Source organism: Apostichopus japonicus, chromosome 6 (assembly GCF_037975245.1).
Source record: "Apostichopus japonicus isolate 1M-3 chromosome 6, ASM3797524v1, whole genome shotgun sequence".
Taxonomy (NCBI): Eukaryota; Metazoa; Echinodermata; class Holothuroidea; order Aspidochirotida; family Stichopodidae; genus Apostichopus; species Apostichopus japonicus.
In genome coordinates, this window is record NC_092566.1 from 6,558,988 (window position 1) to 6,573,769 (window position 14,782).

A 14,782-nucleotide genomic window follows, 5' to 3' on the forward strand; every position below is an offset into this window, starting at 1 on the left:
TTGAATTGAAATGGACAGTGGTGGGAATGGTCCCAAATATCGCTCCTGTTTGCCGAATTCTGACCATTTTTCCAGGAACTCGTTAATAAGACATCTAGGTCTATACTGTGCATGGAAACCTAATGTTCGGTTGGGTGTTATATGTCAAGGCAATTTTTACAATAAATGGATGAAAATATGTTGGTTTCTTCTGATCAGTAATACAAGGTCACACACCTCTATAAACCACTAACATTCTGCAATTCCTGTGTACCAAAACATACCATTTTTTGCTATTTCTTTCAGCTTAATCTTGCTTTAGAGTCATCTATTAGAAAGTTTCATAATCGAGAACTATGCATCTCTTCATTCCCATAAGTGTATTATAAAGACCTCATCACCTAACGGTCAGTTGCGTATATAGATACAACAGATAAAAAACATGTAGGACACCACAATGAAATACAAACAAGAGAATAGAATACAGACACTACAATGAAATACAAACAAGAGAATAAACTACCGACACCACAATGTGATACAAACAAGAGCATAGAATACCGACACCACAATGCCATACAAACAAGAGAATAGAATACCGACACCACAATGTGATACAAACGAGAGAATAGAATGCTGACACCACAATGTGATACAAACAAGAGAATAGAATACCGACACCATAATGTGATACAAACCAGAGAATAGAATGCTGACAACACAATGTGATACAAACGAGAGAACAGAATACCGACACCACAATATGATACAAACAAGAAAATAGAATGCTGACAGCACAATGTGATACAAACGAGAGAATAGAATACCGACACCACAATGCGATACAAACAAGAGAATAGAATGCTGACAGCACAATGTGATACAAACGAGAGAATAGAATACCGACACCACAATGCGATACAAACAAGATAACAGAATGCTGACACCACAATGTGATACAAACAAGAGAATAGAATACCGACACCATAATGTGATACAAACAAGAGAATAGAATGCTGACAACACAATGTGATACAAACGAGAGAACAGAATACCGACACCACAATGTGATACAAACAAGAAAATAGAATGCTGACACCACAATGTGATACAAACAAGAAAATAGAATGCTGACAGCACAATATGATACAAACAAGAGAATAGAATGCTGACAACACAATGTGATACAAACAAGAGAATAGAATACAGACACCACAATGCGATACAAACAAGAGAATAGAAAACCGACACCACAATGAGATACAAACAAGAGAATAGAATACAGACACCACAATGTGATACAAACGAGAGAACAGAATACCGACACCACAATGTGATATAAACAAGAAAATAGAATGCTGACAGCACAATGTGATACAAACGAGAGAATAGAATACCGACACCATAATGCGATACAAACAAGAGAATAGAATACAGACACCATAATATGATACAAACAAGAGAATAGAATGCTGACAACACAATGTGATACAAACAAGAGAATAGAATACCGACACCACAATGCGATACAAACAAGAGAATAGAATACCGACACCACAATGTGATACAAACAAGAGAATAGAATGCTGACAACACAATGTGATACAAACGAGAGAATAGAATACCGACACCATAATGCGATACAAACAAGAGAATAGAATACCGACACCATAATGTGATACAAACAAGAAAATAGAATGCTGACAACACAATGTGATACAAACGAGAGAATAGAATACCGACAACACAATGCGATACAAACGAGAGAATAGAATGCCGACACCATAATGCGATACAAACGAGAGAATAGAATACCGACACCATAATGCGATACAAACGAGAGAATAGAATACAAGACATTTAACTACATTACAATACAATGTATCGCAATACAAACAAACAAAGCAAAAGTTACTGCATGTGTGGGCTTGTAGAGACAAGTGCCTCAATATGTTATTTGGATACTTACATCTTTGACCCTCAGTGACAACTTGATGCCCATTATGACCTCTGATATGTGATGATGGCTTGGATCACAATCCCAATTAATACCAATGGTTACTGTCAAGCAAACAGACAAATTTCAAAGATATTTAAAAGAATGAAGCACTTGAATCATTTCTTCTTCTTTTACTTTTATCCAAGGAAAGAATCATAAACTATTTATTGCTATATGTCACATTTTACTATCCATTCAAAGGTTAAGTTACTTTAGTTCAACCATACTTTTTATTCATCATCATGTGACTCAACCAGGAAATTAACTGGTAATGACTTGACTTAAATCTTGAAATCGAGTGACCCTCCAGGCCAGGTTACTCACCAACATCTGGACAGTTCACCAAATCATCCTTCACTTCAGCCGTTTTGCCACATTTGCTCTGCGAAGAAGAGAGAAGTATGCATTTACACCTCATGCAATATTGAAAAAAAAAACATGGTCTGTTAAAGGACGTCTTCCGTTTCATCTAAGTCATTTGATTATTCTATCCTCTGTTTTTTCTAGCTATTCTTCTTTCTTTTCTCTTTATGGTCACTACCTTGCTCTCTAGTAGTGTCCTGTGTGTAGTTACTTTTCATACCGAACACCCTGTTTTGGCTTTTGAATACATATTTGAAAAAATCATTAAAATAATCTGTTCAAGGAGGACTTCCGTTTTATCTAAGTCAATTTGATTATGCTTTCACTGTTTCTTACATTCATTCATCTTTCAAATTCTTTGTTTTGCTTTTCTTGTGGTCACTAGCTTGCTAGCTTTCTAGTGTCGTCATGTGTAGTTACTTTGTGAACCGAACACCCTATTTTGACTTTTGAATACATATTTTGAGAAAATCATTGAATTGTACTGAATGCTCTCACATCATATGTGAATATGTTTGAGATGACTCTGCGTCCAAAGATTCACAAATTGTGAAAGACTTCAGCAATTTTTTGACCTAAATTGACTTGGTGTGTGAAAGGGATCTGTGACTGAGTAAGAACAGTGTCAAAAAATCACCCTGAGGTAATTCCAGAAAAGGTGAAAAAAAAAAAATGATATAAATACAAGAAGTTCTTATGACTTACAGGACAATCTCTCTTCTCTGCAGAAGCGTTGCTCAGCACCTTACCAAAAGAAGCAGCATGCCTCCAGTTTTCAAGGTTTTTTATTTCCGTGCTGTTGACGAAGCAAACAGTGTAAAGTATCAGTTACAACACATACTTCCGTTGTCATATGACATCTAGTATCATCAAACTGTAAGTGCTCTTGAAAGTTCTTTCAACATTGCAGCAATTTGCTATACTTTACTTAAAAGTATTTTATGCACTTTGATGTGCAGTGTATCAGTTTTATGGGAAACTACTTAAGGTATGTTTGTTAACACATTTGTTCCTGCACAGAATATAATTTCAAGTTACAAAAGCAATGCCAAATAACATTTTTTAACTAATTTTGGCCTTATATTGAAAGCCAATAGGGACAAAAAGGAACTTAATATATCAAGTAATTCACATTCCACTGGGAGGGACAATGGTGAAAACTTGATATGATCCTACAATGGCATTATATTCTATGGAATGTCACTTTAACGTGCATGCACTGAAACAATGTTCTTTTCAGGTAGTGCATGGGCAACTTGATGCTCCTAACACTGTCAACCACTGTCACATTAGCACAGTCTGTTACGTAAGTTTTCATTCGAGTGCGTCAGTACCTTGGTCAGTGCTGAACTTGGTACCTGATACTACTTGGAATGACCAATATCCTTTTGTCAGTGTGCAACTATGACATCACACCTGTTTGCTTCAAGTCACTTTTGGTAGAGTATCAGATAATTTCAACTGTCAATATCTCAAAAACGGTACATAGGAATTGAATGCAAATTTCACCCGAATGCTTAGACGATGTTCCTCTTTAACATATAAAAAGGAAATTTTGACCTGGACTATTCTTTTAAGTCATACTAAGCTATTTGATTAATAAAGACAGCTTTCATGCAGAGATGTGTGCCTAACACGCCAAAACAAGGATATCGTGCCCTAAGAATTTGTCTCTCATATAATTTTATGCTACCAATATAAATAAGTCTTGCAAACAACTTCATGTAGCACCTACTGACAAAATTTAACTACAATTGCCCCAAGCCGTCTGAGAGCGTATGAAAAAGGCACCTGCCGTCTGACATTACAAAATCTCTTTCTTTCTTTCTTCTCTCCATCCCTTGTCTACTAATCCCCTTACATCTATCTCTTTGGGTTCACCATGCTCATTAACCTGCCTGTATTCTGTGCATGTTTTTGTCCCTTCTGTTACTGTTACTTGTCATTTGGCCTTTGAAGAAGATCCTGCTAGGATCGAAACGTCGGGCCAACTTACTTTTCCCAAAATCTCAATATGTATAACACGTACTGAGAAAAACATTGAGAGGGTGAAGGAAGAAAAAAAAAGTTTTTGTCTAATTGCCAAAGAACTTTACTGTGAAGAATGTAACGTAAGTTTGTTTTCCCGAGGGACTGCAACTAACGCCAACCAAAGCTCACCACAATTGAACGCTGGAAATGTATCGTACAAATTCCTTGTACAGAAACGGCTCTGACGTAGCACCGCATTCACACTCGGACTGTGATGGAATTTAAAGATAGAGAAACAAATGAAAGATATGTAGCAACAAAGAGATATTATGCTAAAGGCTCTGACAATGCCAACCATTCCTGGCCAAGAATTTTCCCCATATCCAATTTGACCAAATGAGAACATTTTATATTAATCATTTACAACATTTCCTTCAAAAAAGACATGCAGTGTCTGCAATTCTCGACTGTGCCTTTTGCGGACCCTTTGGCGTTTTAAAGTTCAAAGGATGAAAGACAAACACATTAACATTGTGCTGACATCAACATAACTGCAAAAGTATATTTCCAACTGTTTTGATTTCCAACTCTTTATATATATATATATATGATCTATCATATTTATATATGATAAAATGTCAAAGTTAACAAGCTCCACAGAGCTCCCTAGCTATTGCCAAGACTTGAAAGGGAGCAAGACCTGAACATTTCAGAGACCACTCTGTAAACCATGCATTTGATCCGTTGCAACCCTGACAAAACTTCAGAAATTATTTCCATGTCGCACATTGATGGTATTATCTTTAATAGATGTGAGGGGACAGAACGCCAGACCAGAAATCCCCGTCATTTATGACTCATTTGTTTGCCTTCCCTATGCTGCCAATATCAGGCAGGCAATAAAGCATCTACAATTTACCAGTGTGTACTGACTGGGATATGAAACAGAGGATAACAGTTATGCAGATTTCATTTCATATATACGCTATTAATAGAAACTAGTAGAGGAAGTGTAGGCAACTAACTTCCCTTAAAAAGCAAAAGAAAAAGGATATGAACAAAACTGAAATAATGAAGGTATCATTACAAAACTGCAATTACGATTTTTTTTTTCAAAATTAAAAAAAAAAAGAATATGGAATATTCCATACCATATTGATAAAGTAATTCCAAACTTGTTTTTATTATATAGAAGTCTTTTGAAGGTTGAATTATTGCTAAATCCTTGGAATGTTGGTCACTCTCTCAGAGACTTGTTATATTGAGTCTTATGATATTCATATTTGCTTGGACTAGCTAACCCTCGTGGATTTTTATGAATACTGAGGGCATTTTGGAAATCTAGTATAGACACTATGTGTAGGATTACGACAGAAAACATCATGGCACTCAGTAATGTATGACATTGCTCAATTGTTCTGAATGTGGGACAAACTCACAATCATGTGGTGACTAGACCATGCAGATTGTAACAGCATTGTACCAAGTATATACCATGTAAGGCTTAATAGGTCTGTCTGAATGTGGGACACACTCCCCATTATGTAGAGACTAGACCCATGCAGATTGTAACAGCATTGTACCAAGTGTAGATCTATGTAAGGCTTAATAGGTCTGTCTGAATGTGGGACACACTCCCCATTATTTGGAGACTAGACCCATGCAGATTGTAACAGCATTGTACCAAGTATATATCATGTAAGGCTTAATAGGTCTGTCTGAATGTGGGACACACTCCCCATTATTTGGAGACTAGACCCATGCAGATTGTAACAGCATTGTACCAAGTGTAGATCTATGTAAGGCTTACTAGGTCTGTCTGAATGTGGGACACTAAATCAAACATCAGTCTGTGTGCAGCATCAGTCCTTGTGCAGCACTGGTTGTTTCCTTAAGCTGGTGTGTTATTCCATGATGTATTAATGATACTCATGAATACTATCCAGTGTTTCTCCTACTTTTAATACTTAATTAAGTAATACAATTTCAACAGAGACCAGTAAAGTAAAACTATAGCATCATTACCTGCTTAAGTACTGTCATTGCAAATTTGTTGTGTGGTATGCAATGTCCAACATTGCACTGAGAATCTTCCATGTTGTCTGTCAAGCAGTAGTGTATCTGAAGCAGAATATTTTCCTAGAAAGCGAGAAAAAAAAACAAATTGCTAGAAACTGATCAACAAAGTTTAAGAAAGAAAAAAGGAAAAAAAAAAAAAAGTCACAAAACTAAATTCTCCTATTACAGTAGAAATTTTCCAATACTTTTACGAGGAAACGCCTCTTCTTTCACCCTCCCTCACTTTCTGCCCAAATGCCTCTGTCCCCTCGCCCTCCCACTGACCCTATTGCCTGTCTCCCCTTCTCTCCCAAAACCCTATTTGACATGATCAAACTTGAGGGACTCATGAAGCTTTCTTTGAGTTTGCTCTTTATTTATTTATTTACCAATTTTTCTTTCTTTTTTTATCTAGCACAAAACCATGATCTCTGCCTTTCCATCCCCTCCTCCTCCATCCCCTCCCCATTCCCCTTCCCCCTACCCATTCCCTTCCCCTCCCCCTTCCTCCCTCCTCCCTCCCTACATTTCTCTGCTGATAGAAATTAACCCTTGCATGATTCACAAAGCATTCTTTGATTTGCATGATTCACAAAGCATTCTTTGATATCCCCCAGAAATTTCTGTATCCGATATATGGACTAAGAATTTTACCTGTGCCAGCTTGACATTACATAGCACCAGTGATTAAATTGTATAGACAATGCATTCTTTGATTTCCCCCAGTTTTTTCTTATCCAGAAGATGGACTAAGAACCCCCCCCCTTCCCCTCCCCATCCCCAGCTCGTCATTACATAGCGCCAGTGTTTAAATTGTAAAAACTCACGAAGCATTCTGCTGCATCGTCCATGCTTCTGAGCTGGAATCGCTTCTCCTTCATAAACGAGATGGCAAGAGCTTTACGTAGGGCATCTGGTGGGAGAGATTCCTTATCGCTGTACACGAACTGAGTAAATAGCACCTGAAACCAAGACAGCACAACAACTGATACAGTGATACTTATCCAGTGAAGTTATAAACTGCCACTAATAGTGAACTGTACTGTAAAGGTATCGCTAGACTGATCATAACATAAAAAGTTGATGAAAGACAAATATATACAAATTTATCACATGTGTTTGAAGCAAAAACACATGTATGTCAACTGCATAAACTACCTACAGATACATAATCTCAGGAAATGTCAAACACACTACATACTGTACTTATTCCACAACGCCAATGACCATAAACTGTGCGATTTGTGGCATCTGAAGACACAGCGGGTTGCAATTCAATATGTAGGGGAGTAACCAAAGTCTAATAGGAAGAACTTCTAGTATTCTGTATAAAGTTCCTATGATTCTTTCAAGTCTCAACGTAGGTCTTCTACTCGGCCTGAGCAAAGTATGAGATAAAGGCCTTCTAACATTTTCATCCAGTCAGCTATTAAAATCATAAGTGAATGACGCAATACCCCTTCTGAGCTCATACGCAGAAATTCAAATCCACCTACCAAGTTTTGTATGCCTACAGTACTATACAACAGAAGTACTAATGTTATAGAAGCCATGCTACCACTCCCCTTCCACCCTTCCCCCAGGACATGGATGACACTATCGCACAAGTCTGCTCTGCACTCAATATTCCTGAGCACATCACTGATGTACTGTATGTTCGTGACTTTCCTTTGTGGAGCTATATTTATATGCATGAAAAAGTTGGTTTGCGCAACACTGTGTACTGAAATATCAACCAGGTGAGATTTAAACTTTTTATGAACTTGCGATTCATTATGCCATCCGGCCAAAGAAATAAACAAAAGAAACAAAGAAACAACTGAAGCATGGTAAAAGGGCGCTCTTATCGACCAGACGTTCAGGTACAAATTAATCTACTGTACGTACGATGTAATGAAACTAGCAATAGAAAGAAACATAAGTGGTCATTGTTCATCATCAAATAAATATGCACGCAGGTTAGTAGTTCACTGCGAAGACAAAAAATATTGTCAGGGCCCTTCCTCAGATTGATTTTTGCGCGATGCCCTTCCAATTTGCCTTGATGCCCTTCACTATTGAAATTTACCAATGGCAGTTTTGCTGTGCCCTTTTTGAGGTTTATGTCAAGTCCTGTATTACTGTTTTTTTTTTTTTGGAGGGGGGTTATATATAAATGATGACATCTTAGAGCTATTCATCAGGAAATAGATTCCTATTCAAAACAAAGCATGAAGGAACCAGAAAGCTAAGCGGCTATGTGATTTCTTGCCAACATTAAACTGTTATGTAGTATGTTGCAAGATTTCATGTGTTCATTACTAATGAGCACAACATCAATGTAGGATTTATTCATGCATGAACAATCAGCGTGATTGTAAATGGTATGAGCCCAAAAAATGAAGGAGACAAAGTGAATTGTTTATTCCTAAATGTTTCAAACAGTTTTTTCTACATTAAATATAGACCCAAAGATGTTGGACTAATATCGGCCTTGGCACCATGCAACTGTCCCTTTACTATTGAATGAGAGCTCTATATGAAATTGTTATGTACAGTTTACACCTACTCCAACACAAAAGTCATCTTTAGGATATAAATAATCAGCAGAAAGTTGCAAATTTTGAGAGACCATTTGAGATAACCTTTGAACTCTTTGAGCCCTGAGTCATATCAGCACCATATTTGGGCAAATATTATGACAGTATTTGTCACTAAATGAACCTTGAAATGACAAGGTCAAGTGTTGTGTTGGGCTCCAAACATAAATCCCTGAGGCCATACATTTTGAGAATTTAGAACTGTTTGAGATATTATGCAGTGATTATAGATACAAATGACATTTCAAATAGCATCTTATAGCTACATGTACGATTAAGTATGGTGTGAGCATAGATGTTTGCCACCATAGTGAGAGCAATGAAATATTACCCTGACATGGTGTAAACTTTAAGGAATTACTAATTAGGTTCTTAAAATACAATATGTGCTTTTCTGTACACCATGTCCCAGCACAAATATAATGCTGAAACCAAAGGCTAATTACTAGCCACATCCCTAACTAAGAAGGAAATGTACCCCAGTTATCGTTCCGAAGTTAGAGCATCAACAGGCAAGTGTCACATGCACACACACGAACGCACCCACGCTTGCACATACACACGCCATCACCATCGCATAGATTCCTTCTGCCTTCAGCAAGGAATCAAACACTGCTGTTTATATCACTTCACCATTATGAACTCAATATGCAGCATTTTGAAAATTAGCAGCAGTTAATTCTCACACAAATTTGCAATATTATATTTAGGTCCAATCTCAAGTTTCATCAAAATGTAGTAAGAAGAGTAAAAAACAAATCGATCTCACAGAAATAATCACCTTTAATGCACAGAAAATACAGGCATCCCCCATACAGGCGTGACCGTCTACGGACTTAAAATTCTTCCTGAAAACGTCCATGTGCCAGAGGGCCTGAAATTAAAAAGAAATTGATACATTTCACTTTGAAAATATGACAAACTTACAGGTATGTCTAATTTTGTCATTTGTTTTCAATGTTTGACAGCCATTGAAGCATCAGAACAGAAAGAGAAGGAAACCAAGATTATAGGCAGGGGAAAGGTCATATAAAATGAAAGACTGAAGGAAAAGAATAAAATCAACTTTCTGTACCAATTAACTCCTAGTTTGAATGTTATTTTACTGCTTCAAAGAGCAACAATATATCGGCCATGAATCCCCTGTGATCCTCCAATGGATTGCCTAAGATTGTGAAACTGAACGAACCGTTTTTTGGATGAAAGTCTCTGAAACCAATGGACTGCCTCTGCATACTGTATTTATAGAACAGCTATTGAATATATAAACAGGTCAAATGAAAACTACACAAGGGGAGGGGGGGGGTTAGGGGAAGGTTGGGGAAAGTTTGGCATCTCTTCTCTTTACAGCTTCATCGGAAATTAATATGGTGGGATTGACAAGCTTGTGTTCGTTTTAATCATGAAATAATATTTCATTTTATAAATGACTTAATATAATACAGTATATTCTGATCCATCATTTGTGACCATGATATTGTAAATTTACAATGGGGAAACGACAGTTATTGAAAATCATCAGTGTACTTTTCACTTGGATAGGTAGAAATCATTTCCTATTTGAGTGGGTGTGGACCAAACCTTTCCAAACACAACAAACACACCTTCATTCCCCTTCTCCACAGACAGGCTAAATTGTTCTCACATTACGAAGGCATATATACTACTGTACTCTCTTGGAAGGCTTTAGTGTATGAGACTTAACCACGAAGACACCTTTGTTTCCTACAGTAGTAGCAAATGATGTCATTCACTTCACAGCCATCAGAAGTATATTCTATTGTACTCTATGCCTTGTTCGTTATTTCAACCTTGGACAGGAATTGTTTTTTTGGGTGAAGAGGTCTTGTTGTTTTTACAGGTAGAGGGACATGCGATGAATTCCCCTCATGCTCTGCAAAATGATTCTTGGGATATAACTAAACACACTCAAAAAGTTTGAACCCAACAAGTTAATTACGTACAAGTTAATTAGCCAAAATCAACATGCATTTTCACATACGAAACGACTGGTTTTTCACTAATATGCAAATTACCTGACATGTAGGGAGTGACTCTCGTTGTGAAAGGTTTTGATATGGGAAGAATTGGTATGGAAACGTGACATATGAACATGTGTTGAAGGCCTAGCCAACAGTATACTATACAGTAAAGTCAATACTAACGTACAGGCTATAAGCACCATCACACACAGTGTACTGCACTCTGCGATAAACTACGAATGTCACACAACTGGTGCCTGTAATACGACAGACAAGTGATTGAGCAATTCGGTGACAGAAGCCTTTAATCCATACATACGCGTTCAGGCTCAACTGAAGGGCAAGGACACTAAAACACTCTAGTTGTGCTCAAACAAATCATAACATAACAATGGGAGCAATTCCAGGAGTCGAAAATGTTCGCACGGGGTGTTAAATGCTAACAAACTTGTGTCTGTTTTATACCAGTCTAGATTCCCCAAACAATTGGCATTTGGCTGGCATTACGTCATTGCCTAGGCTACTGAGCAGTTCGGCCTGGATGCATATAGGGTTGTATGTCTCCCTGAGGTTGAAATTTAAAAAATCCTCATCCTTTTTCCCCTTCAGACTGGAATTTCATCAGATTCTGAGCCGTCTGTCTCAATCTCAAAGAGGAAAATAGGGCTGTCTGATTTTGTGTTGTGTGTTTCAAGGCTGGGCAGAAATGTTATTTTTTGGACTGATCGACCCTACAACAATGTACTTCTTCAAAGTTTGCATACCAATGGACAATGACTCAAAAATTGTCTTCAAATACTACAAAATTTTGAATTGATGGATTTTAGCAACCGAAACCTTCATGAACGAGTCAGGATTGGCCTTAGGTGTTTAAAATATGACTAAATTTTCGCTTTTACTGTAAATGTCGCCAGACCTATAAAAATGCATTATACTGAACAGTACAAACTTAAATCAATTTGTACTCTAGATAATTATGGGGGAAGGGGGGGGATTGCAGAGGTTTTACAGATAGTTACTAATTAACACTGATAACAATTTATACTAGGAATGAGTGTATTTTGTAATGATAGGCCTATATGTTTCCTGTTCGAGTGCATAAATATTCAACATTAAAAATGATGTACAGTACTGTGGGCCTAGAGGGGTCCCCTTAAATGCATCCAACCAGTCAAATCATTCTGCATTTATAGTACTATAGCAACTGAACCAAAAATCATGTCTCTTTATATAGGGTTTGTATATAATAAAAATATTTAAAAAATAAAAGGGAAAAGAACACTGCTTTTCAGTGCTTTTTCCAACTAAAAATTCTGCAATCTGCATTAATTAAAGAAGTTTGCAATTTAAGAAAAGTTCTATGATTTTGAATCTTCACTAGTACTATAGTATCTGATGAAAAATATACAATATATTATAAAGTATATATTATAATATATATAGAACATAATATATAATAACATATTATCCATCAAATGTTTTAAGATGACCCATAAATAAATTTAAGGTACAGAACAAGCTCAAGTAGAAATACTGTATTTTATAACCAAATATTACGATCATCAGCACTATGCAGGGAATTTAACTAAGTACTGTAGTATTTCAATTCTGTGTAGCAGGTCTGAAGGCTGTGAAATTTGTCTCTAATATTATCAAACATGACTGATCCCTGTCTACAAAAAAAACAAAAAACAAAAAAAAGCTGCTAAACATTTCTGCACTTGTATAGATCTAGCATTTTCACAATTTTGAAGAGCATTTTACACAATTTTGAAGAGCATTTTACAATGCCATACTGGGTAACTTATTCTCTGCTATGCTACAGTACTGTAGGTACACCTGACTGGTACACACAGTACAGAATGAATTGCTTTCACAGTCCTGACTGCCACAGGTCTACAACATACACTTCACTCGCTTCATACTATCATTCACTATCTACAGAAGTAAACAAGAGCTGATAAAATGATGAAACTGATGATGTCATGGTTTGGAACATCACATATTCACATTACTATATGAGATGACACACTTAGTCTGTAACCCTTTCATATCTGCATACCACAGCACATCTGTACAAAAGACAACACTCTTTACAGTCTTACGCTTTCACAACCACTTACAGATCTTGCTGCCGCCAGAACTTATGACGATAATAATTTGATAAATCATTCCTTTGATGCATACATGTATGTGTACACACTTCCTTACACACGGCAGTTTCCTGCTTAATGTGCACAATCAGCAGAGTTAAAACATTATGATTGGAAGCATGAGATGGACAGCATACATGTGCGTTACTGTTGGTGCACAAGTAGTCGAAAGTGAGGAGGAGGCAAAGAACTGCTGTACATGTACAGTACAGACGATCCTACTGAACAGAGGATACTATTACAGTATTATTATTATTAGTAGTAATCTGTATGTACTGTCCCTTCATAGTATAGATAGATGGTCCTACTGAACAGAGGATACTATTACAGTATTATTATTATTAGTAGTAATCTGTTTGTCCCGTCCCTTCATAGTATAGATGGTCCTACTGAACACAGGATACTATTACAACATCATTATTATTATTATTATTGTAATCTGTTTGTACCGTCCTTTCATTATATAGACGGTCCTACGGTACAGGGGATACTATTACAGTATTATTATTATTGTAATCTGTACGTACCGTCCCTTCATACTATTTGATGCACTGCAGTGTCATGTATTGTCCCTTGCTTGAACCTGTATAGTATTTAACTGTACAACACCTATATATAAACCATTCAATTTGGCAATTTTATGACTCATATACTGTATAGGTAGTTTCAGGTAACAATGAATATATAGCCAATAGTAGAGAGACAATATTGTAGAGCTCTGAAGAAAGGACTAGGAGGAAAAGTTGTCATGAGTACCTAGGGAAAAGGGTCTAAATGAAGGGATTTCCCCACTCCCATTTGTTAAAAATAAAGAAATTGATTTTTAAAGGGTACACCTTCATGAAAGTTGGTAAGTCTGGATTTGATCTTAAAAGCTCAGTCTTTATTCAGAACAGTACATGAATGTATCTAAGTAACACCAGGTGATGGCTAGGTTTACTAGGAAGCTAGTGATATCCATTTTGTTTCTCTGGGGTGAGGAGAGGGTGGGAGAGGGTGGGAGGGGTAGGGGGGGTGGGAGGAGGGCTTGTCAACAGAAAGGAGGCTCTTCATATCCTGAGTAACTCCTAAACCTCATGATGCTAACGTAACAAATGAATGAAAAGTTTTGTCAGGACTTACCTGCACAGCACTGTTCACAAAGCAGTTGTTCTCTCCGGTGGGGTTCGTGAGACCCCTCGAATACTGGATACTGGCAGGAGCCACATCCAACGGGTCATCGTTCTCCCCTTTCAATCTTTTCATCATGTTCTTTAATGTTCCTGTGTACTTTGAAAAATCGTGCGGTTTGGGTAAAATACGCTCTGCTGTGAGTTGATATTCCGTGTCCATATCTATATAACAGAAATTGAAATGATGTGAAAGGTGGCCAATTGCAAACTGTACAAAATAATTATAAAGACAAAATTATAAATGATCGGCTAGAACACCAATTCAAGCTCTCTGACTTCAGATACTGTGTGGTATACCAGCTGAGCCACTGTACAACATTGAGGCCTACTGATTTTGTACTAACCCTACTGACACACTGGTTCAGTGTTCGTTTGTTCGCTGGACATTTATTTAACCAATAACAATTTCTGTCTTTTTCTCATAACCGAGGAGGTAAAAGATGGTATCAGAACCACCATCTTGGGAGTCCCACACACCAGCACACAATGCACTTCACCAAAACAAAGGGTCAAAAGGTCACAGTCT

General features: G+C 37.1%; 1 protein-coding gene across 1 annotated transcript in view; it reads right to left on the reverse strand.

The window, feature by feature from the left end:
* Positions 1-14,782, reverse strand: part of LOC139968815 (uncharacterized) — a 31,701-nt gene that overhangs the window by 12,342 nt on the left and 4,577 nt on the right. Inside the window, exons 2-9 of the mRNA XM_071973244.1 lie at positions 14,207-14,418; positions 9,731-9,823; positions 7,198-7,332; positions 6,338-6,451; positions 4,502-4,581; positions 3,047-3,137; positions 2,303-2,360; positions 1,949-2,040 (exon numbers count right to left, since the gene is read on the reverse strand). Coding sequence (XP_071829345.1) covers positions 1,949-2,040; positions 2,303-2,360; positions 3,047-3,137; positions 4,502-4,581; positions 6,338-6,451; positions 7,198-7,332; positions 9,731-9,823; positions 14,207-14,416 — 873 coding nt within the window. The 5' untranslated portion in view covers positions 14,417-14,418. The remainder of the gene's footprint in view (positions 1-1,948; positions 2,041-2,302; positions 2,361-3,046; positions 3,138-4,501; positions 4,582-6,337; positions 6,452-7,197; positions 7,333-9,730; positions 9,824-14,206; positions 14,419-14,782) is intronic.